Source organism: Lathamus discolor, chromosome 10 (genome assembly GCF_037157495.1).
Source record: "Lathamus discolor isolate bLatDis1 chromosome 10, bLatDis1.hap1, whole genome shotgun sequence".
Classification (NCBI taxonomy): domain Eukaryota; kingdom Metazoa; phylum Chordata; class Aves; order Psittaciformes; family Psittacidae; genus Lathamus; species Lathamus discolor.
Genome location: NC_088893.1, coordinates 16,711,089 through 16,735,033, shown reverse-complemented (window position 1 = coordinate 16,735,033; position 23,945 = coordinate 16,711,089). Strand labels below are relative to the sequence as shown.

Sequence of the window (23,945 nt, the reverse complement as noted above, 5' to 3'; positions counted from 1 at the left end):
GGCCCATACTGCTGCAGTGTGTTAGCAATATCCTGTCAGCTGACTGTTACTCTGATGTTGGAAGGAAGTAAGTTCTTAGGTGATGCTTCCTTGGCAGGTGATGTGGCCTTAAGCAGAAATTGAGGATACTGGTACTTAAATGCAGAGCTGGCTTTCCTTATATCCTTTGCCTGAAAAGTCTGTGACACAACATGTAATTGCCTGGTGAAAGCAAGGGCTTGTACACAAGGTTGTTGCTTATGGCTGTAATGAACTCTTAATTTACTAATCTTGGAGATTTCTGAGGACAGAGTATTTTGTAAGAACTGGTTTGGGAGCCATGGCCCTCACAGTCTGTTCCTCGTGCATTTGATGTTGTGGATTTGAGTCTGAAGTTTGTGACTTCATCTGGTCACTGAGACTGTTGAATACAGTGTTGTTAGGGACCTTGTTCTGAAACTGGTTAGAGGAGCCTGAGCAGGACTGGGTGTACTGGCAGCTAGAATGGTGTTTGCATAGGTAGCAGCAGATTTAAAGGGAGAACCCATTGGCTCATCTTCATTTGCAAAAGTCATAACCTGAAAGAGCATGAATTTAGAATATATAGTTTATAGCAGCTACTAGAAATACATTCCTTTATAATCACTCTTAGATATGCTGTTTTAAATACAAGCCAATTCCACACTTCTGCCAGAGTTGAAACAAGCTCTTGCAAAATTTATTTCTCCTAAAGCTTTTACTAATAACAAGATAACTGAAAATAACAAAGTTAAAGGTAACTTATCTGGTTTAAGACATGGTAGGATGAAGGTTAAATGTGCATATAATTACAGTAGAATAGTGTTTCTTAGTAGATGGTCTTGAACATTGTTTGAAACCTATGGAAAGAAAATAAAGCTATGGGGTTTTGGTTTGGTAAAAGCATCATTAAATAACTTGGTCATTGCCTCATCTTGCTTACATTATATGTAAGTGTCCTACTAGTACTGTACTTAAGAGGCTTTTTGTTTTCTTGGTTTCCTGTAGAAAATAAAGGCATTTTTTTTGTGCTTAGTTTAGATTGCAGACAAGTGCATAAAGTCATAGGTTTCTTAAGTTAAACTGGCACTGTTAAGTAATCTTTCTGTTCTCAAGAGTAAGTAGTGCCATCAGCTGTATGTCTTTCCATTAACTTGCTAAATAAAATATTAACACATTTTTCTTGTGCCTGCTATACTAATATTATAATGAACTAAAACCATGTTTCTCCATAGCTCAGGGTCATGGCACTGTGACTCTAGTGTGGTGGTTGAGGCCACCAATGATAACATTGATTACAGTCATTACATGAGGAGGGCACATTCTCATCTAGGTACTTGGTGGGCACTTGGTTTAAACACTGTTGGTTGCCTTTTAGTCAGAGTAGGTTGAAGTACTTCTACTACAGTGTGTTGTTATTGAGGTGTTAACTGTGCAAATGTGTACGCTGTGCTCATGAGTGCGTGGCAGAATGAACTGCAGGTAGATGTTCTCTAAGCAAGCTATAGAGGGATCTCAACACATACTAAGACCTATGGGGCTTGGAAGATTTAACAAGACTCATGTCTTACTAATACCCACAGACTTCTGAGTATAGGGATAAATTGATGCTTAAGCATGGGGTGACAGCCATGTATGTGAAATGATCCTATGAAGTAGTCAGAAATGCTCAAGAGAACAGAAGGCAATACTATTTCAAATCACATGTTATGTAAAACAGGAGATGTAGTATTAAAAGTACTGTTTATATTGCTCTTCGTAAAGCTGTTAACATAAGTGGAGGTTCCCCAATTGTGGCACGCAGAATGTACAGTGCTCCTGATGTCAAGGGCAGTTAAGGGGAGACTTGCTAAGAAGTAATTATGCAGCTGGAACAGCTTCTGTCTAGAGACCTGAGGCACTGAGCAGCATAAAAGCTGTTTTTCATCTTGATTTGCATGTCATTTGCATGCCAGGGGTTAATTCCAGTCACTCTTAAAGCTCCCCAGAGGAGCGCAGCATGCTCTAGTTACAGGCTTTTCTGGGACATGGTGGACCTAGCTTACAAACAAGTTAGTATGAACTAGGTGTGTAAAAGTGTCAGACTGAGTTCCAGATATACACAAGTCTGCTCTGTGCTTCTGGATTGCCACAAATTCTTGCAAACTAACTTCAAGTAAAAGCATGTGCTTGTTCTTGCTCTACTGACAGTGACAATGCTTGTGAATATCTAGGAACCTTGGCTTTTAAATAGTGAAAGATAGATATAGGTAAATACCTGCTCAGGTAGCACCAGTGGATGTTTTCTCTTGGTTCTGATCTTTTTCCATAGCTGGAGAGAGAAGCAGCAACAATTCAGCAAACTCATGATAGCGCAAAAACTTGTTTCTAACTTAGTTAATACTGAGTGTGCAGAAGTTGCAAAGCTATTTTAAAAGGCATGTGCATCTGTAGAGTGAATAGTTTTGACAGAGAACTTTAAACCAGAATAATTCAGAAGTGAAGGCTACACTTGCCTTGACCAAGATTAATTTTCCTGTGTGCTCAGTATCTACCATCTTGGCTATTTTAGCACCTCTGAAAAGCAGGCTCAGCATTGCCTTCAAGGCAGTCCAACAGCAACCCTCTGTAAGACAGTTTTGATCTGTACTACCTGTTAGTAGCTTGTCAATTGTGTCAACAACAAATCTTGCATCCTCCTTATTGAAGCACATTGGGGGCTTGAATTTAAGCACGTTTCTTCCAGGTCCATCTGTACTCAGTAGAATATATTCTTCCTTAAGTCTGGAAGGAAAAGAGCAAGGAATTATGTTTGCCTTTGCATGTAGTTCAGAAAAACTCAGCATCAGCATGTGGCTGTCCAGACAATGCCCTTCTGCACTGACTGGTTTCTTTCTTCAGCCAGTTGGCTATATTTTAGCTGAGTGGCAAGATTACTTTGTTACTGTGTGCTTGCCCTGCGCACGGCAGAACTACACCATTGTCCTTTGTACCTTGCTATTAGATACTCTGCTTCGGCTGTGGCTGGGGTCCTTTCTGCTTGATCCTTGATTAAGTCCACTCCAATGAATAAACCAGAACCCCTTTAAAGGAAATAAAAATAGTCAATTCTGTGCCAAAGGAAGGGAAGTATATATGAACTAAAAGAGGTTCTTGTGAAACCAGACCTTTACTGCATGAGAATTACCTGATGTTTGGCTAGTGATAGAAAGGATATTGCTGTTTTGAAGAAATGCAGTGATACAGCACAGACTTTTATCTGCTCAGAATGGCAGTGCAGGACTTGAGCGTATTTTCTATCCAGCTCATTAATTCTGTTCTTGGTGCTCTTGGAGTTCAAACAGGAAACTGAGTTCCTTTAGCAACTAATACATCAATAAAGCAGTACTGGCCTGGAGTGGCAAAGTAGACCAGGCTTTTGATAAGCTTCAAGTTGGTTTTAATCTGATGTACAGCAGGCTGTTGGATTTTTTCTGAAAGCACTGATTTAATGAATATCTGAAAACCACATCAGTTTGAGTGTGAACCAAAGAAAAAAGCAGCTAAAAACTGTAAATAAGGTGCTGATACCTGACATCACCAATGATGGGATGCTTCATTTTCTGCTCCTTGAGTAGCTCCGTCAGGAAGTTGCCTACTTCTGTGGCATGAGCCTGAAGGTGTTCCTTCTCAATCACATCTAACACAGCTAACCCAATCGCACATGAAACAGGGTTTCCTCCAAACTGAGCTCAGGAAAAGAATGCACATAGCATGGAAAGGGAAAAAAGATGCAAGTGTCACTGAGAGTGTGGCCTCAGTGATGTATGAGCATACTGCCATTTTTAGCAGATGGAGGCAGTAAATAGAAGGCTATGGACTAGAAAGATACAAACAGAAACTGAGTGATAAAGATTAATAAAACCTGCATGATTATACCATTTTAGTACTTAAGACTGCCGTAGCGAAGGAGAGGTTGAGCAACTTACTGTATTAAAATACTCAACTCCTGTGGCTGCAAATGCTTCTGCAATTTCTGTTGTTGTTGCTACGCAGGCAATAGGGTGCCCATTTCCTATTGGTTTCCCCATAGTGACAATATCAGGTACAAAGTCTTCTCCCTGCAGCTGGAATGCCCAAAAGTGCTTGCCAACCCTGCCAAAGCCAACTTGAATTTCATCAGCAATAAATATACCTCCTGCCTTGCGCACATGCCTGTAACATAAGAGATCTTATTGTCTCTTCCAGCAAACAGAACATAGTATTTGCTGTTTAAAAACATGCAGACAGCATTATGTTGCAAACTTATAAGGAAACAAACTTGTACAGGCCTATATTCTATATTATGTATTTAAAAGCAGATCGTTGCCATACAAAGTTTACCTTCTAACATGAAGGCACAGGCCATTTCCTGCCTATCAAGCTGTATGCTACAGCAGGCAGAGAAATTCTCTTATCTATAGTTCACAAGTACGTTAAATTTCAAAAGATAATGAATGACCACTTACTCTGCAGCCTTCTGAAAATACCCTGCTGGTGGAATGATTTGACCACCCACACTTGGCAGAGACTCAGCAAAAAATGCAGCAATCTGAAATGAGAAGTAGCATGGCTGCAATACAGAAAGTTGTGGAAACTGCGTTAACAGCAAGCTCTTTGGCATTCGATGGTTCTTGCATTGCTACGTGATCTTTCCTCTTTGAAAAGTCTGTGCCACTTGGCTCAATAATCCTGAATGGCATTGGCAGGCAGCTGCGCTCAGTTCTAAGGCAAGACAGATGGTTAAGGAAATCACTTTTTACCTTTCTGCCTCTCTTCTGTGCTTGCTCAATAATATTTTTCACTTCATTAGCATAGGCTGTTACTGAATCTTCATGGTCTTCTCTGTAAAGTCCTCTGTATGTGTCTGGAACAGGAGCCTGTACAAAGGAACAGTATCCTATACTCAATATATCGTAAATGGGACTTCATTAAATTGACAAGTAGTTGGTAATTATAGTGTGAAGTACATACCACGTGGACCCATTCCTTCTGTCCTTCTAGATTTCTGAATTTATATGGGCTTATGTCAATCAGGGATGTCAGATGTCCATGGTAAGCACTTAAAAAACAATTAGCAGAACTAAAGAGTAATTTCCTTAGTATCAAAATGTTCTTTAGAATTAGCATTCCTGATAGCTCAAGAGTAGCTAAGCTCTCAGCTGGTGGGAGTACAATCACTTAAGATAAGAACAGCTCTGCAGTTTTCTATCAGTAAGCTTTAGTACTAGTTGGATTTCTTTGTGTATTGAATACAAGGGATGCAGAGGCACAGTACCCCTCAGCAGTGGTTTGCCTGGACCGGTGACTAGAATCACAGCAGTGTTAGGTCATAAGCACTATTACAGGATTGCAGGACTGGAAGGGACATAATCTGTCCTACTTATGAGTATCCTCCAAGGATGGAGTTTCCAGTGTCCCTTTGCATGCTGTTCTCATGTTTGACTACCTTCATGGTAAAGGATTTTATTCTACTGTCTCATCAGAGTGCCTTCAGATAACAACTTGTTTTTTTTTTTTCTCTTGTCACCATGTGTCTTCAGGTCTGGCTCCATTTTTCTGCTCCTTCCCACTAGGGAGTTATAGCAGCAGTAAGATCTCTCTTTAAACATCTCTTGCAGCTACACAAACCCTATTTTCTTAACCTCTCAAGCCTACGGCTCCCTACCCATTGTGGTAGGCCACTGCTGGCCACCTTCCAGTATGTCAGTGTCTGTCATGGACTACAGAACCCAACCTCAGGGCTCATCTTGCAAATACTGAACAGAGAGGAAAATTACATCCCTTAACTTCCTGGTGACAGTCTTCCTACTACAGCAGGTTTCAGAAATGCTGTGACCACAGACCAAAACTGAGCCTTGTACCCACAGTAGATAAAACTGTCAATATACTTACTCGTCTAAAACTATAACATCCTCGTGTTTTGTGTACTGTCGTGCCAGTCTTAGGGCAAGATCATTGGCTTCAGATCTACAATTGAAAAAGTCAGTAAGCATCTTATTGTGGATGTCTGAGTTTGGAAATTCCCCCCCCCCCCCCCCCCCCTTTGCAGTGCTGTTTGTGTCTGCAGAGAACAGAACTCTGTGCATGTTGCTCACAGATCCCGTGGTAGTCAGCACTAATTAGATAAGACTATTCACCAGAACAGAATCCATCTTAAAAAGCTGGAGTACAGAAACTATGGAAAAAGAGTTGTTTTAGCTGTAGGTTGCTTGGGAATATCTGCTCCCCCCCCCCCCCCCAGCAGAAATATGCATTGCTACTAGAAGTAATTTCCAGTTCAGAAGACAAGTCAGACCAGAAGGTAACACAGTAAACATTTACATTATAAGGCATTGGATTATAAAACACTAAATAGAATAAAACCCTTCCTAAACGAAGCACTAGTTTAGTTTCTTGATTGATAGAGGGCTTACTAAATGTAAACTTTAGAGTCACTGATGTTCTAAAAAGGACCAACCACAGTTTCTGCAAACACAAAACCCCCAGACCATGGCTTTTGTCAGCATCTGGTCATCCGTACCAGATAGTGCAATTGGCTGTTGATAAGTGAGTGTTGTACTTGTCTATATACACCTGGGGAGAACAAGGGACTAATTCTAACATAGCCAACTTACCCAGAATTCAGAAAATAGAAGGTGCATAACTTCGCAGGCAGTGTTTTTGAAAGCCTCTCTGCATAATTGACCAAGTTGTCGTGAAGATAACGGGAATTGGTATTTAACAGTTGATTTTGTTCATGGGCTGCTTTCACTATAGCAGGGTGACAATGTCCAACTGCAAGAGAGTGTGTTAGAATGGTTTGAGACTTATTCCGTGTCACCCATCATGTTCATTCCCATATTAATGCTTATATTCCTCTAATAGTACAGAGGTATCAGTGAGGCATTAGTAATGCTGTCAGCAGAAGCAAGTGTTAGCACACCTTGTAAGCTTCCTCTAAAAGTCCTTTTCCTCCCCTCCAAACGTTTGAAGTTACCGGATACTGTACTTTAAGGGCTGTAGTTGATACTGGAAATAGATACACTAGAACAAATAGTGTCTAATTTTGATATTTGGATCTCGGCATTTACACAATGTAGGGGGTTTGGGTATGTGTAGGTGAGGTTTACCATCAAAGGATTATTAGCCCTGCTGTGGTGTTAGTGACAACACTGACCCATTAGCTGTTTCAAATACAGTAATGAAGTAGCAGCTACTTCCTAATGCATGGTTAAGGTACCACACTGAGCAGTGGTCCTGTGACTGTTTGCTTAGCAGTAACTTAACAGAATGTCAAGGTGTTTGTTAGCTTTACAGTTGCGTGCTTTGCTTTAGCTTTCATGGAAAAACACTGTAACTTTTGGCCAAGCATGTCTCTAGGAAGACAGAACAGGAAGTGAGTCTGGAAAGCACATTCACACACTCAGAAAGTCGAATGTGAGCTGTGGTTTCCCAGACTATAGGCTCTGGAAAGGTTTCTCCCACTTTTCCTATTTAAACAAACCTTCCCCCAGCACAATGCAGTATTGGTAAAAAGTACTGATTGTTCCTTGTTATGCTTAGAAAAACATGGTATTAAATAACATGACTTTGAACTTACCATGAGCAACATTGTTGATGCAGTCAAGGTATTGTCTTCCATTCTCATCATACATATACTGGCCTTTTGCCTTGACGATCTTCACAGGATCATTAGAGAAGAACAGCTTGCAGGAAGAGCTGTGACATCAGAAAGAAAAATAAATCTCAGTGAAGTCCAGAAGTTGCATAGTTTATTCCATGGGTAATATGTACAGTTCAGTCAGTTACTGAAGGGAGAGATGTTGCCCCAGTTTGCCATCCTGATTCTGGCTCCTAAAGTTATATTATGTTAGACTCGCAGGGAAAAACATGCTCCAGAACTGAAAAACCTTCACTAGGAATTTAGCCACAGCACTTGGTACCTACCTCTGTAGTTTTATACAGTCTTAACTGTGGTTCCTTATGGTCTATGCTGTTTGCCCTTCATATCTTGAAACCCTCGTTGGTGTCTCTTACCTTGTGATTGTTTTTATTATGTACTTGCCCAGGTCCTGATTTCCTGGGTAGTGTGTTGCTGAGATGGTTGCATCTGTATAAAGCTTCACTAACCTTAGCTGAAACCTTTATAAGGTTGTGTCTATTCAGTGTGTGTTTGGTTTGTTTCACTTCTTAAATAAGTCTCCAACCGAAATTGAACCAGGTGTCTGCCCGAGTTGCAGAGATTTGACTCTTAAGGAGCAATGTCAAATGTTTGTGCTTTGTTTAGTAAAAGATTGCTTATACAAAAATACAATAATTTGACCATAAATACAAAATCATGTTCAAATGAACACCAAAAGACAAGGATAAAATGAGAAACTGCTTCCCTGTCCCTCCTGTACAGGAATTACTCTGCTTTCTGTGTGAGCTGGCAGTGGAATGGTGAAACAGTTGGGGTTTTGTGAGCTTGTCCTGACTGTTGAGCAGATGCTAAGGAAGCACGTAGAGAGGCTGGGGTTTTGTTCGTGGTGCCAGGGCAAATCGGTGAGAAGATGATGAAATACAGAGTGGTGTTCTTCAGGTTTGTGCAATTGGCACAATTCTAATTCCAGCATTTACTTGCAGCCCAACTCTTGGATTCATAAAATACATAGAGATTAAAATAGCCTTGGTTTGGAATGCGTAAGGCGCAATGTGAATGCATTCCCAGTTACATACAACAGTTCTGCTGCCGCTCCTAGTAGCAGTTCACACAACTAAATTCTTGAGGTCAGCTGAAGCAATATAAGCAATTAGAAGCTTGGAATAGAGTCTCAGTGCTTCATTCCATCACACTGGGCAGACACGTTGGTAATGTGTCAAGGTTCTGGTGTAACAAAGTTTTCTGGAGTCCAGGGTGTAGCGCTGGGTAGGTTCGGCCCCATGTCTGCTCCCAGGAGCTGCTTTCTCAGCAGGTTAACGTTTAACCGGGCACGTTAGATACCACACCAGTGTTCTCCTGCAGTTCTTAACCCCTCCCTCGCTAAGAAGCGCTAATCGCTGTTAATCACACCAGAACCATCAGCCTTTGCACGCTAACAGCGCCGGCTGCCCCCGCCATGCTGCTCACTTAACCTTACCCGGAGCTCGGTCGCTTCACCCAGGGCGCAGCCTCGGTGGGCTCGGAGCAGCCGGGCTCGCCGCCGCCGTGTGGGGGACCGGGAGCAGCGGACCGGGCCGGGCCTCGCAGCCCCGTCAGGCGGCGGAGCCGCGCTGCCCCCGGCAGCACTTACCCGATGAGCCGCCGCCGCAGGGCCAGGGTCTCGTCCCGGGAGCGCGGCTCCGGCCTCATGACCGCCATCGGGGCCCGGCCCGGAGCGGAGCCGCCTCCCCCGGCGGGGCCCGGGCTGGGGCGGAGCTCGGCCCGCCCCGCGGCGCCCCCTGCGGGCCGCGCCGAGCGCTGCCGTGGCAGGGCGGCAGTGCCGAGACCGTGCGCTCCCTTATCGCAGCGGCCAGCCCCGCCGCGCCCCGCTGGCATCCCAGCCGCAGCTTGGGGCAGGCCGATTGCACAGGGAGGAGAGCAGGGGCTCGGGGACTCACCAGGTGTTGAGGCTCCGCCGGCTGCGAGGCTGTAACTCTTATAGCATCGGGAGTGGCGACTTCGCCTCCACGGTCCCATAGCACAAACAGGGGAGAAGCTGCAACCACTGCGGTCCTGCAAGGCGGCTTGTGTAGAAAGTGGACCGCAGGGTGTTGCACCACTGGGTGGTGATTGTGCAACCCCAGCTCCCAGGCACCTCAGAGGAAGTAACATTTCTCTGGGCTCTTAAGGATCATTATTACAGCTATATCATAGTATTCTCTCCCTAGAAATACAGAATGAGAACATTTCTTTTACAGTTGAAGATAATTTGAGGCGGTAGCTGAGGTGTTACAACTGTAGTAATTTTTCAACACCTACTCGTGTTGAAGTAAACTAAGTAAAAGTGAAACCAAATCATTGGCAGTGTTGTAGAATCATAGAACAGTTTGGGTTGGAGAGGACCTTAAGATCATCAAGTTCCAACCCCTCTGCCCTGGGCAGGGACACCTCACACTAAACCATTCCACCCATGTACTCTGTGACATACAGGTAAGACTTGACTAACTCCTGTAGAGCCAGTCCTAGGACAGGCAATAGTGAGGATTAAAAGAGGAAATGCTATCATATAATTAGAATAATCATTTCCCTGTTCCTGTTTGTTTGGGAAACAGGAATAAAGATAACCAGAAATGACATTCTGGGATGGGTTGAGTCCTCTGCCACTGACGGTCTTGTGTCCTGTAACTGAGTTTATAAACTTAACAAGCTCCATTTTAAAAGATGCTGGATTTCTTTTTTCCTGCCAAGTACATGTTCACATTCTTTTGTTTTAAACTGACAACATCTGTTAACAAGAGTCCAGAAAATGGAGCAAACCCTTTAAAACTACACACTTGGCAAGACTCTGTTGCTAAGTATAGCCACCAATAATTATCTCTAGTAGCCGTTACTTGATAAACACAGGAGCAATTTAAACTTAGTGTAATATGGAGAACCCAGACCCAAATCGCTGGGCATTTAAAGTTAGATTGAACTTAGGAAGTCAAACAGTCTGTGCTTAAAAGTCAGGTTTTAAATCACAAAAGACAGTGGAGCAAGAGTTAAGAATGACTGTTAATCTTTATTTGAACTCTTGTCTGGTTAAGATATTTAGTAGCTATTTATAATAACAACCTGAACATTTACAGTTTGGGAAGTGTACTCTTGGTTACAAATGCAGAGTTCATTATACATATTCACACAACTGGAAAAGCAATCTGTACAAGAGAGACCATTCTTTAAAACCTAGTCTTTGCTTTTATTACAGAAAGCACAAGAGAAAACATTTTTTGAGGTCTCAAGCTATTTCATGTACTGTCCATTACAGCTTTAAACTAGAAATACACAATGCAGTACTAATTAATACCATTTTAACATGTTAAAACAATGGCTAAGAAATACCGTTACTAATGCCTTCATTTTTAAAGTAGTTGTTCCCCAAAGAAATGAGTAAATAGAATACTTCTCATGGCACATAACATGATTAAAAAAATCACAGGAGAGTTTGCAAATAGAGATGTTAAGTACATTTTCTGTATTCTTAATATCTATATATATTTCTTCTTTTAAAGGTGATACATTTTATGGAGATTTAGTCGGCCTTGTATAAAATACCATGTAAATAACATTCAAAACAAATCCAGTTTTCACAAGGTGTCTGAACTGCACACACACAAATAGCCCTTTCTCATCTGAACAGCCTTACTGGAGTGATGCAACCACTCCCATAAATAAGGGACACTTGCATAACATGGTAGAGGATTAAGCCCTATCAGCATCATTTCAAAACAAATATAGATAAAAGCACACATTGCATGTATTTCTCTAAGCTGTATACAAACAAGTGAGATTTTCATTTAGATTTCAGATACCAGCAGGTACAGTTTCATCATGTTACAGAAATGGTAGTTTTAAAACATCCAAAGGAATTTAATGCAGCAGAACAAATGGTTGTCAGCTTTGACTGCAGTGATCTGTGCTGAACATTCATCATATTGGGTGTTTGTTTTTTAAGTTGCAAGAAAAGAACCCCAAACAGTAACACAAAAAGTTGCTAGGTTATGAAATGGTTCATAAAGCTGCACTCTCTCTATAGAGCTAACCAGCGAACACAAGAGAACTACAACCCTCATTCTAGCTGATGGCAGCTTACTACTGCTCCTGCTTAATTTGGCAATTCAGTGGGTAATGTAGGTGCTTTGCAAAAGCAGGTCCTAGTTCTTTAATGCAGATGCAGAAATGCAAGTTTGATGTGCCCTCCCCACCTATACTTAATGAATTCATGTAAAATGCACTTTTTAAAGTGAAGTCTACAACACAGTGCTTAACAGCATATAAAAATCCAGCAAGTGGTATTAGTGTCATTTACAGATACTTGGGACATCTCCATTGTAACTGTTCATTACTATCTACATTCCATAAGAAATCCCACACGGACACACAAGTGAACTGCCCATTCCACAAAACCACACAACTATAAAGCAATTTCTACAGAATTCAGTGAACAGGGACAGATTGTCCCGAGATGTAGGAAAACCACAAATGTTCATAATGCATTTCTTACTCCACTCTGTTGTCAGTAACGCCACTTCTTATGCATTGAAAACTCATGTTTCCCAGCTTTCCTGTGGTTTTCCCCCAGGCTCTCTACAGCACTATAGAGTCACACAATCTATTAAGTCCTTCTTCCATTCTTTTCTAAGTGACAGGTTTTCAGCACTTACTTTAGTTGCAAATTACACAACAGACTTGTCTTTTTGTTGTGCCTTCTAATGATACCGCAACCCTATGGAAAAGTTGCAGCAGTTCACCTGGGGACGTGACAATACTAGGAAGTAATTTTAAGCTTAAAATATGAGTATTAATAAAGGAAAATGAAGTTTAGGAAATGGATTTTTTGCTCACTGGTTTGCTTCAGCCTGCAATAGGTTCCTCAGAGTGGAGCTGTGAAGTATTTCAAACTGTGTTAATTATGGAATTACAGTGAGGGACACAGTTAAAGGGCAGGTAAATGACAGGGAGACTGGACTGCCCTTTAAGGTTGCCAGGGTCAGTCAGTATAGAGATTGCCTGGCAGGTTAAAGTGTCTCAGGCCTCTTGACATATATCCGGATACTTCACCCCTCACTTGAAAAGCTTCCTGGTTAAGCAGCTGGAAGGTTGGCTGTGCTACTGAGTATGCCAGCAGAGACTTAACAGGTGAAACTTTGGAGCTTCAAATGAACGGAAGCAGTACTGAGGTTTTAATTCCACCCTTGGACACCTATTGAGGATGCTCCTTGCTGTGTTAGTGCGAGTTGGAACCAAATTCACTGATGTGAATTCAGCCAGATGCCTACAGTGTTTGTTCAGGATAAGTGGTTTGGGGACATGTCAATGTTTATATTTTTATCATTTGTTATTATATTTTTGCATATCTTAAATATAAATCTGTTGTCTTTAAAGAACATAATTCAAAGCTTCCATACTCTGAAATGTAAAAGTGGAAACTTGACAGGTAACCTACTACAGATAGATTTTATTTGTATAACGCTTGTTATTGCAACAGTGGGACTAAGAAAACCCCAAAGACATGAGGACATGATGGTATTTCCCAAGAAAGAAACACCCGATTTAGAAAAATAGATTAAAGTTTCTATCTATGCACTCCTGTTTTACAGATACCTTTTCAAACCGCGTAGTTATGCAAAAGGTGTGCCCACCCCTGTGTGTGCTGTCCATTAAGGGGCAGTGTCACAACATTGTTTGTCCTGTAGTGTAAAATGTGTTTGTCTCTTAAAAGAAGGTCTCCTGCAGAGGGCAGCATTAAATCAGTATTCAGTGGCCCGGAAACCCAAGCTCTAACACTCCTTTATAACATGTATTAAACGTACAGGCTAATACGGCACAGTTACATTGGCCAAGGATGGTTATTTACCCTTATGATAAAGCTGGAAATTTCTGGCATCTTACTATTTTAATTAAGCTATGCATTACGGATGGGTGAGTTCTCTACTGTGGCCCAAGTCTGCTCTGTTTTGCTGACTGCAGAACTGTATGCTACATATAAAAATTCATGGGTTCACTCTGAGCTGTGGGCTTTTGCGATAGTAAGCACTGCAGACTGAAATCTCTGCTGGTGTAAATCTGGTTCACTGCTGCAGCCAACACATTTGTGCTTGGTTACAGCAGCTGAAACAGGACACTGAGCTTTGCACATGGGGGGAGAGAAGAAAGGAGGCAAACTAGAACACAGGCTTTCTGGTGTGAAAGCCTTGGTCATCACAAACAGGCTTCCTGGGTTGTGGGTTGCTCTGACAACCTCCAAACCACAATGACCTGTGTCATTCTCCATGGATTGCTTTTTGTCACTGATTGATAGCATGTCTTCAGCTGATGAAACCTCAAATGTGTTTTCACTGCTTTGCTCAAGGATTTTATATACTGACTTACATGAAAGTTGAAACAGAATAATTATAAAATTACAGAAGACAAAAGCTCCCCTAACTATTTCACCTGGTGGTTTCCTAAAAAGAAAACACATCAGGAAGCCTCTTATCATTAGAAGAAACAGTCTTATTTTTAAATACAGAGGAGAAAAATCCATTTGGAAATAAATTCATCACCATCATATATACAGCAGGTGTAGAAGCAGTGTGTGCAAAACAGGCAGCACCCCCGGAGAATGAAACAAAGCATCAATATCTTGATTTGTTTTGTAACTAAAATCCCAGTACATTAAGGCTTGGAAACAGTTTCAGCTTGGAGTCAGACTGTGTTTTCTCTAGCACCTGTTTCATGGCCCAGAGAAATATTCCTGAACTCCCTGGCCAAGCCCACCATTCTGCTGCAGATCTCCCCTGCCCCATCAGCCCAGGCCAGATCAAGCTGCCAGCACATTTTTAGCACTGGAGTTACAGACATGGGAGTTATTTTCCCATGTTCCCTTTCCCACAAAAGCTTTAGGGTGCATTCCCAAAGCTGACACTTGGGAGCGGCATCACCTCTCCCGCAGCACTGGGACCAGCCAGCAGCAGCTCTGGTGTTAGTCACATAATGCATTTGCCATGTGCACAGAGCTTTGTAGATCAGAACCTTTTTGGAGGTTCAAGCAAGTTCCTGTGCCCTCAGGATTCAGTTTGGGAGCTCTGCTTCCAAAACTCATCAGGCTACAGGATGTTAGCGAGAGGATGTTGGTAGTAACTGGAAAGATGGTTGTTAGCTACAGTTTTAAATAGAACAAGCCTTAGAGAAAGCTGCTTGTCCTCTGTCACTGGGCACAGGCAGATGTGGTTATACTTAACATAATGGCAACCCCCGTGCTTTCATGGTCAGTTAAATTAGACTGAGGAATTTGGGTTTGTAAACTAGAAAACAAAGATAAAACACCAATTTGGCTTGGCTTCAGATCCCCCCAAGATCATTAACTTAAAGTGTGTTACCCAAAATGTCTATTGTTATGAAGCTAACATATACTTTAGTGACAAAGATAAATCAATTGCTCAGACTGACCTGTATTTCACAAGCCTTACTAGCAGCCTCCCTGTCTATCATCTTTACTGCTGCTGACATCTAGTGGCAACACTCAGCTGTATTTCTGAATTCCTGTAAAACAAGCTTACATTCTTTCAAACCAGAGCAGGGGCAATAAAGGTTTCCTGGGGGGAAAAAACGCTTTTAAGAGGCTGAGATAATCCCCGAGTGTGACTCAGCCTGCCAGTACTACCTACGAGTAAAATTTATCTTCGTGAGCTGTTTGCAGACTCAAAAGTATTCAGAAAGACCCACATAAACATTTTCATATGGAAGGAAAAAAAGCAATCAACTGATCTGGCGTGGATTTGCTGAGCAAAGCACATCTTTTTTTAACTCTTCCCAATAAGATCATGACTGAACAAACTGCTCTTCTAAATACGCGTGTGTGGAAGGCACATTAAGTCTAAACAGATTCCCTCTTAGACTGCGCAGTCGGTACAGAAGTCAGCCCTGCCTCTAATGCAGTCTGTTGATGTGCACGGTACAATTAGTAAGGAACACTCAGAAAAGTCAGAATATAAAGGCCAAATGCACCAATCTCAGCTGAGAGATGGGAAGGACTTTGGGTGCAGATCACAGCAAAACCCCTTGTACCTTGTTCTGTTCCCAGGAGCTCTGCTTTCCACAGGTCTCAGCTGCACTGGAAATGGAAGGGGTTGCTAGAGTAGAAATATCATCAGCAGATCCTCAGAGATCTTCTGGTTAGTCCCTCATAGCTGGAGTGGCAATGGGTGCTGTGTACAGCAGGATCCATACCTGCCAGCATTTATGATGGAAATGACAGTGGCAGAAGTCCCAGAAGTCCCGAGAAGCTATTTCACACAGGCTGCAATGTGTATGTGTGCAGTGAGACATGTTGAACACCAGAGTTGCTGCAGGTATAAAGATGTGCTGGATTCACCACGTTTAGGATGCAGAACAAACCAATGCAGAGAGGGCATTTTCCTGGGAATTTTCTAGGATGATCACTAACAGGTTTGGCAGCTGAGGTGTGATAGCACTGATGGGTATGGGCACCAGAAGCAGTCCTGTACTAGGAAGAGAATTCTAGCCTTCCTCCTTGACTAGCATGCAAATGCTGTGAGTGGTCAGGCTGCAACCCCTTAACCCCCCAGTTAGGTTCAGTTGATGCAAAATGGGTTCTCTTCCTCCATCACAAAGGTCTTGGGTTCTGTGTCCGCAGAGGAGGCTCTGTGCTGGGAGGGGGACGGCTGCCATGCAGAGCGGTGACAGCAATAGGTAAAGCACTATTCTGGTATTCTGTATCAATGTTTTGCAGGCCTGGCAGTGGTCACAGTTGATGCCTACAAGCACTGGATATTCCACAAGTTGAAGACGGAATACTGACTTGTTTACCTGAAGATAATAGGACTTCGGGGTATTTCCTCAGAGAAAATATAAATTTTAATATAATTTCATAAGCTTTGGAGGTTAGCTTGTCTTGTAGCTTCAGTGATATCAAACTTCTTCAAGTAGGAGCTAGATAGAAAGCTGTTTAGTTTTTGCCAGCGTATGTAAAACAAGACTTTTCTATCTGCATTGTAGATTGTTTGTGGACACTTCCAGATTCTTGTGCTTTCTGCAGTCATTCTGGGGACTGAACTCTCATTGATACCCATAGAGGTTCCATCAACAGGACACGTGCAGGAATTTGAGTGTAGAAGCCCACAGCGTGGTTTGGAATAGTGAATTGCTTTTAGTTTGGAGATGACTGGGGGAAGATGGCAAGAGCAACTGTACATTAAGGGAACAATTACAGATCTTCTTCCCCAGGACATCAATGAGAGATTTGCCTTCAACCTTCCACAGAAGAAGATTTTTAGCTTTAATTTGGGACAGTAAAGGGGTTTTTCAAAAGCACTAAAAGACAGTGGGAGCTCGTTCAACTGCTCCTGATGCCTTTAAAAACCCCACCACCAAAAGTGATAGCTGACAACATGAAATGGAAGTAAATAAAATGCATTTTCATTGCTGTTTTGAGTTACATAATTCTTGTTTCTTGATTTGTTAGTTGATCTGAATTTACATGGATTTCATCTATATGATGGCCAAGAAAACGGTCAGTAACTGGTAAATACGCAGAGTACAGCCACAAAGCAAGCAATGTGTAGGTGTAGACCCTAAGAGGGTAACAAAAACAGTAACAGAAGTTCACTGCCTACAGCCATAAGTCTTTTGTGTCCACATCTACCAACCTAGATGGCCTTTTCAGCATTTACCAGCAGATAACAGGTGTTCCCCAATGACTTAAAGGCATTGAAGGACACATAGGACCCAGGCACTGATAAGAACTCACAGACATCAGTCAAAGGTCACTGCATGGAGCACTGAGCATGTTCCTGCTGCTCTTCAGAACACAGAGCAAGAATTCCCTTAGCGCTAGGTCAGCTTGTGCAGACAGATTGCCCCTGGATGGGTGCATCCTTCAGGTCCTCTCTGGCAGCCCATAAGAGATGCAGCAGAACAAGGATCTAACAGAGGGTTCGGCTCTACTCAATGCACCAGAAATTACTCCCTTCTGTATTCTCTAAAACCCAGGCCACAGAGAGCCCTGATATCATGATCGGGCCCTTAATTTCACCCCAACACTCCCACACAGAGCCTAGCAACTTGTATTCGGCTAAAGTATTTCCTCCAGAAATAAGCTATTAAATCAAAAAGGCATTAAAGTGATGGGGATTACATCACTGGTCTGGTGAGGATTAACCAGTCTCACCATTAAAAAGCCATGTCTATCTGTATTTGGTTTTTGTGTAGCTTTAGCTTCTATCCATTGCATGGATATTTGTACATCTTTCCCTATTAAGTTTAAAACCTCATTAATAGAAAGTGTCTCCTCCCTATAAAGGAATCTGATTGCTTCTTGATCTTCATTGTAAGCTGGACAGACTCTGCTGTAAGCTATTTTCCTCCCTGAAATAACTTTTTATGGCTCTTCACTGCACAATCTCTTATTTTTTACAACATCGTTAAAAATGGAACAGTGGAATAGTTGGCACATTTTTAATTGGATCTCATTTATGCCATATGCAGATACCAAAATCATAATCCTCTTTTTGTTCATTACCCTGCTCTGCATGGGATGTGCCTGAGACAACGTAACCTAAAGAAAGAGACTGAAAAAGGGGAGAAGAAAGAGGACAAGGGGGATGTGCGGAGTTACTGAGTTTACAATTAAAACCATGTGAACCAAGAAAAATCCAATGCAAATGAACCCTACAAACCAAACCAGTTAAATACTCCAAACTCCCGTGTTCTGGGAGCCCCAAAAGCAACATTATGTGCTCTGTTGTATAAGAACAGAATAAAACGGAGCCCACTCTGTCCTGCAGCTCCCTACACTGAAAGCACCACTGGGTTTTTGTAGTTTGGAATCCTGCAGTGAAGGGTTCTTGAGGAATTCGGGTTCTGCAGTAACCAAGTGCTGGCACGTCTTCAGCCACAGACCCAGGACAGGACCCGGAGGTGCTTCCTCTTAATGAAAGCAAGCTTTTCTTGACAGTAGTGGACATAGCCACAGGTAGTTGAGGTGGTTCCATTTAGCCAAAGAATTGGTATTTCCATCCCACCAACAGCAGGCGGCAATGACTGGAGCTTGGCTTTGTTTCCTCTGCAAGTTGCAAGTCCTTTTGGTTGACCAGATGATACACAGCAGCTTCTCTTGCATTTTTAGGGCTGCAGCCTTTTTTTCTTCTTTGTTTTCAGCCAGGTTTTTTCACCCTTTTAATGTGCAATGCAAGTACAGAGTTGAGAGGCAAAAGAGGACAGGGATCTCTCCCCTCTTTCCATGTGATAAGGCACACGAGGCAACACACAGTCCAGTAGTATTAGTTCACACAGCAACACAGCAGTGAACACTGTTCATTCCCAGCTACTGTCAGTGGTACCTGTTTCAAATCCTGATGTTATCATGTGTTATCTTACGGGTTTGGGAACTTTACAATATTTTCAGAGTCCAGCAATGACAGAATCCAGTATAAAAAAAGGTCAATATATTACTGTTGAAAGTTCTTTTTTTTTTTCCTTTTTTTATACAAAAATTAAAAAGATCCAAATATATCACATTATTTACATACTGTGCTTCATGCTTAGAGATCACTGGAAAAGAACACACGGACAAACATTCTAATCAGAGAAACACTCCATTCATTACACCTAGGGATCTCATCGTTAGTATTATGAGGATTGGCATTCAGATTTCTTTTAATATTAACTTCACATTCACATGGTTTACCACAGAATTAAAAACTTTTACATGCTAAGGGTGTGCTCAGTTCCAACCAAGGGTTTGCATCCAGTTAGTAACATGCTTGTTAACGCGAACTGTGTCTATATACCGCATGTTTGAAACTGGGTTAGTGATTCCACTCAGCTTCACTGCCCTGCCTTTGCTGGAGAATGGGGTTACAGCCTCCTGCAAGTCAGGATCAAGCCCTCATCTTACAGGAGGAAATGTCTCCTCATTCTGCCTTTATACTTGCAACCTCTGGCTGTTGTGGCTGTGTTAAATGGTAGGAACTCCCTTACCGCCTGCACCCAGATTCACAGCATTGAGTACTGAAGCCATGTAGTGATGGTGGATTATAATTACTATGGCAGAAAAGTCTTTGCTTGGAAATAAATGGTTTGTAACTCTGCAACAAAGAGTGAATCCAGTGTAAAAGCCTCAGCTAAAGGGTATGGGCTAAGTCACACCAGCACATTTTGGAGAGTGCTGCAGTCTTTGTATAAGTGGTTCCTAAGCTGCCTGGCCCATAAGAAAAGCCTAGCCCGAGCAAGCCTGAAAAAAGGCATTGCTACCCACAGTATTGACAAGAATGAAACGTCATTTTTGGTTCCTAACACCAGCTTAGAGCTGTGGGGAACAAGACATGAAGCTAGATGGAACCTTGCCTCTTCCAAGGCACGACATATGTCTGCCAAGCATGCAACATGGTGCTTAAAGGATGTGCAGCAGTGCAAACAATCGCCATGCAGCAAACAAATTACTCAGGACCTGCTCAAGGCTTTACAATTATTAGTACTGTACCTTATGCCAACATCCTGCTACTGGCAGTCCATCTGGTCCCTGCAAAATTGAGAGTACAGATTGAGTTTCCATTGACAGTGACTCAGGTGTCAGGACCCCAAAACCTGAAGCTCAGTCTTCACCATGAGAGGTTTAGCAACACCATTAATTACCATGCAAAACCCCATTTACTTATGCACAGAAATAACTATGCAGGCAATGTAACCCATGTGTCACCACACAAAACTGAATACACCCCAGGGTAAGAAAAAAAAACAACCTACACTTTTTCCTTCAGACAGAAAGGAATATGTGAACAAATACTTCGGAAGCACAGTAAATTACCTTCATAATCTGCTTTATAAAACAATGGGTTTTGCAATCAGACATATATGGAAAGCATGATGTGGAAATGTGGTTTTTTTTTTTGTTAATATGAGCTTTTTAGTTTGGGGCAGTGATGTAATTTCTGGATGATAGCCTTATTGTGTTAAATTTGATCCTGCAGTACTTAGTTCCTTTAAGAAATCTTGCTGAACTGATGGAAATGCCTATGGAAATGGTCATGACTATGACCATTGACTATGGAAACTATTGAAATAAGCGGACTATGCAAAAGCAGTGAAACTATTTGTCTTGTTCTGATGGAGATACAAGAAACACACAGAAATCAAAGCCAGAAGAGCTTACTTACCAGGAGGGAAACACTGAAAAGGAAGGAGCCCCTTAGAAGAGGAACGGACTATGTGTGACCAACTCTTTCAAGATACTTTAGCTGACTTGAGCTGCCTTTTCTGATGCTGGATTTGTTTTAAGGCTCTTGGATCTCTGGTTGCATGAATTTCTGCATGTAGAGCTACAGAGAGCACACATGCACTGACCCTGCCCTCAGAGCCACCTCCAAGTTACCCTGGGGGTGGAAGCCACGAGGATGCGTGCGCACCGGAGAGAACTGCCAGTGCAAACACAGGTCAAAACTGCATTTTTACATTTTTTACTGTAAATGTCAGTCATCACATTTTTTTGTATTCTGTATTGATTTTATATGTAAAATAGCCTATGCCCAATAAAACAGATGCAGTGAGTAAGGTTACCCTCTCGATACTTGGAGTGTAACAGGTCGAGTTATTTGCACATGCTTTCCTATAACATTAGTTAGAGCACACACACACATTTTTCTGCTGATACCAGTCATATTTTGGGTCATAAGTAATGCAACTCGTACATTTGTCAGAGGTGTCTGGGGTGAAGGGGACAAGGTACAGAGCAGTAATTTGACCTAGAAAGGTCCTGACCTGTTAAAGCGCATCCTGATGCCAATGGGCACAGGGTTGATTTCTGCCCTGGGCTTTTTCTCCCTCCCTTGCATTCAAAATACTTGTGGCCATCACAGAAGTCCACACGTTTCGACCATGCTGCACTTGAGTGATTCCAGAATGACTTGTCAGCTTCAAAAGAGCTTTGCAACCTGTCTGTGAGGCTCATGCTCATGCTCCCGGACTGAAAGCCATCACTGAGAACCCAGCAAGCCTCCACCCTACAGTGGGGTGGAGAATGAGGATGACACTCCCAGTGCCAACATGCAACTAACCCTCATGTACATAAGCAGGAAGACATGCAAGTGCTTTACAGTAGGTTACATACTGGAGAAATACCGACTGCAGTTTACAATGCCTTCAGTACAGATAGTTTTCTATATAGTGGTTTCTATATAGTTAAGATGGGAGATACTTGGTAAATAGAACATCTCTGGAGAGTAAATCCAAAGAGTTGAGGCGGGCCTGCTGCTAGTAATTGGTTTCTTTGACACATATGAAAGTAATTTAACTTCTTGAAAGAGAGACAGCTTACTGCCCTTTTGTTTCTCTGAAGACAACTGCAAATCATCGAACATGCAGCATTTTCCGTGGTCAATAAAATGAAACTAAAACAATGACCTCTTCTAACTCGTTGTGCAGAGCTCTCTTGGGGAGCAGCGCACGAGCTTCACTGCGTAACCACTGCCCTTCAACCTGAGGTGCATGCTGACACCACAAGTGCCCTTTAATGCTGGAGCAGTGACCCGTTCTCTGCAGAATTAGCCATTCATTTCAGGAAAGCTTTCCAAAACCTAGCTGGGAATCAGACTCCCAGCAGCACAGGCACGAGGCAACCAAACTGGGCCATAGGTGCTGAGGGAAAGCAGAACTAACTTGTCATAAAGGGCAAACATCCCCTAACGTGATCTCCCATTGCTTATATTCCTTATCTAAAGCAATTTTAACTAGGAGGAAGAAGGCACAACACATCGGCATCCTTCCCTGAATGCCCAAGTGAAACATCTTGTTCCAGCCCTGCTGCCTTATGTCCTTCCTCTCCCTGGAGGCATTCACTGGAACAGGGCTTGGCCCCAGCAGAAACACACACAAGCCATGCAAGAAGAGGAAAGAGAGCAGATACTGTACCAAAGGGCAGGGCACGCTCACCCCGTCCAGGCCTGGTAAACCTGGGTCCCTTGTGCAGCCTGCAATGCTGCGATCTGCCTGTTTGAAAACATAACTGCTTGTTGAGAGGGAGAAGGGACACGGGAGTTACTCAGACTCCAGGACTTTACACCTCGATTTCTGATGACACAGCAAGTCAGCGGAGGGGTTTATTCCAGGGAATTCACAGACACATAGAGCCTGTCATCTGGGAAAGATCTTCGATACACAAACCAGAGATTCACATTTGTAACAGCGCAGTGGAAAGGATGAGGGTTGAGTCATCCAACATGTTGGGGGAGGAAGGCTGATCCATCAGGAGCAATCAGATTAATTGTAGTTCACATTCAATCTCAGAGCAAAATAAAGCGCAGTGACCGGAGGAGCTTTTTGCTGGGATAGTGGAGCTGTACAACAGCTTTGGTGGACAAAACTGTGCTGACAGGGTGAGAAAAAGTCACTTTTAGACAAGAAATGGGGTTTTGGAGCCTGTTGGAGCAGGTACCTGGCATTACCAACTGCATGCCTCTGAACTAAGGTCCAACAGCCACATTTAAGGCCAGGTTGGATGAGGCTTGGAGCAAGCTGCTCTAGTGGAAGGTGTCCCTGCCCGTGGTAGGGGGTTGGAACTGGATGAGCTTTAAGGTGCCTTCCAACCCAAACCGTATGATTCTGTGATTTAAGTAGTTTCCAATTGATAAAAATCACTCTTTTCATCCTGCAGCCTCAAAGCATTTTAGGGAAAGGATCTCTGGTTTTAGTCATCATATGAGCAGCAGTGACGGAGGAGGTAGATTTTACCAGGCCAAGCAACTTGTTACAAACCAGTACAGGTTTTTTTCCGGGCCCTGTCAAAGGAATGAGAGGTTCTGGAAGTGGACGTGGGAGATCCACCTTCCTAAGGCTCAAACACACAGGAGTTTCCTGGCAAGCCTCTCTGTGCACACACTGCTCGGTGGTGGAGCGGGACACGTTCAGGAAGGCACAGGTCTGAGCCACTCTCTTCTCCCAGATGTGCTTTCTGGCATCCTGGCGAGCTCCAGCTCATCCATCACTTACCTTTGGCAGCACCAAGATGCCACCAGCTCTGAACCACATCCCCACCCAGAGCAGCGAGAGCCAGGCTCACCCCTCGCTTGGTTTGAAGGGATGGAGCTGACCTTGCTTCCAAACTCCATGCACTGCGCTGGGTTATTCCCTGATCTCCAACGTACCCAAAAGCCAGGCCAGCAGCTCCACCAGGGCACACTATCTCCCGAAGAACATTACTGAAGCCCATTGTTCCCGACTACAATAAGAAGGTCTTTATACAAAGATTCTTTCTTTTTACTGCTGTGGCTTGCTCCCATCTGGCCAGTGAGGAGCCCTTAGAGCGAGCAGGGAG

At 42.8% G+C, this 23,945-nt stretch overlaps 2 protein-coding genes across 7 annotated transcripts in view; one reads left to right on the top strand and one right to left on the bottom strand.

Moving 5' to 3' along the window:
• Nucleotides 1–21,203, top strand: part of HNRNPAB (heterogeneous nuclear ribonucleoprotein A/B) — a 30,104-nt gene extending 8,901 nt beyond the window's left edge. For 2 of the 3 annotated variants that reach the window (XM_065690575.1, XM_065690578.1), the window contains one exon: nucleotides 16,371–21,203. The gene's annotated coding sequence lies outside the window, so the exon portion shown is untranslated. The remainder of the gene's footprint in view (nucleotides 1–16,370) is intronic. The other variant, XM_065690577.1, reaches the window with a different exon arrangement.
• PHYKPL (5-phosphohydroxy-L-lysine phospho-lyase) lies at nucleotides 671–9,678 on the bottom strand. Of its 4 annotated transcripts, none has more exons than XM_065690573.1 (13): nucleotides 9,556–9,678; nucleotides 7,577–7,695; nucleotides 6,612–6,771; nucleotides 5,890–5,964; nucleotides 4,969–5,077; nucleotides 4,758–4,874; nucleotides 4,464–4,546; nucleotides 3,945–4,170; nucleotides 3,547–3,701; nucleotides 2,970–3,059; nucleotides 2,630–2,760; nucleotides 2,255–2,308; nucleotides 671–857 (listed from the first exon to the last, which is right to left on the bottom strand). In XM_065690573.1, exons 2-12 carry the CDS (start codon nucleotides 7,629–7,631, stop codon nucleotides 2,259–2,261), a joined length of 1,251 nt encoding a protein of 416 aa, XP_065546645.1. In that variant the 5' UTR covers nucleotides 7,632–7,695; nucleotides 9,556–9,678; the 3' UTR covers nucleotides 671–857; nucleotides 2,255–2,258. The 4 variants fall into 4 exon arrangements, with proteins under 4 accessions (XP_065546645.1, XP_065546642.1, XP_065546643.1 ...); XM_065690570.1 differs by lacking the exon at nucleotides 9,556–9,678 and adding an exon at nucleotides 9,249–9,369; XM_065690571.1 differs by lacking the exon at nucleotides 9,556–9,678 and adding an exon at nucleotides 9,249–9,369 and having other exon boundaries at nucleotides 4,969–5,056.
• Nucleotides 21,204–23,945: the final 2,742 nt, after the last annotated feature.

Coding starts and splice junctions, on each gene's coding strand:
- PHYKPL (XM_065690570.1), bottom strand. CDS start 9,316: ATGGCGGTCATGAGGCCGGAGCCGCGCTCCCGGGACGAGACCCTGGCC. Junction 3,060..3,546: donor CCCATCATTGGTGATGTCAG/GTATCAGCACCT, acceptor TTTCCTTTAAAG/GGGTTCTGGTTTATTCATTG. Junction 2,309..2,629: donor AATTGACAAGCTACTAACAG/GTAGTACAGATC, acceptor TTCTCTCTCCAG/CTATGGAAAAAGATCAGAAC.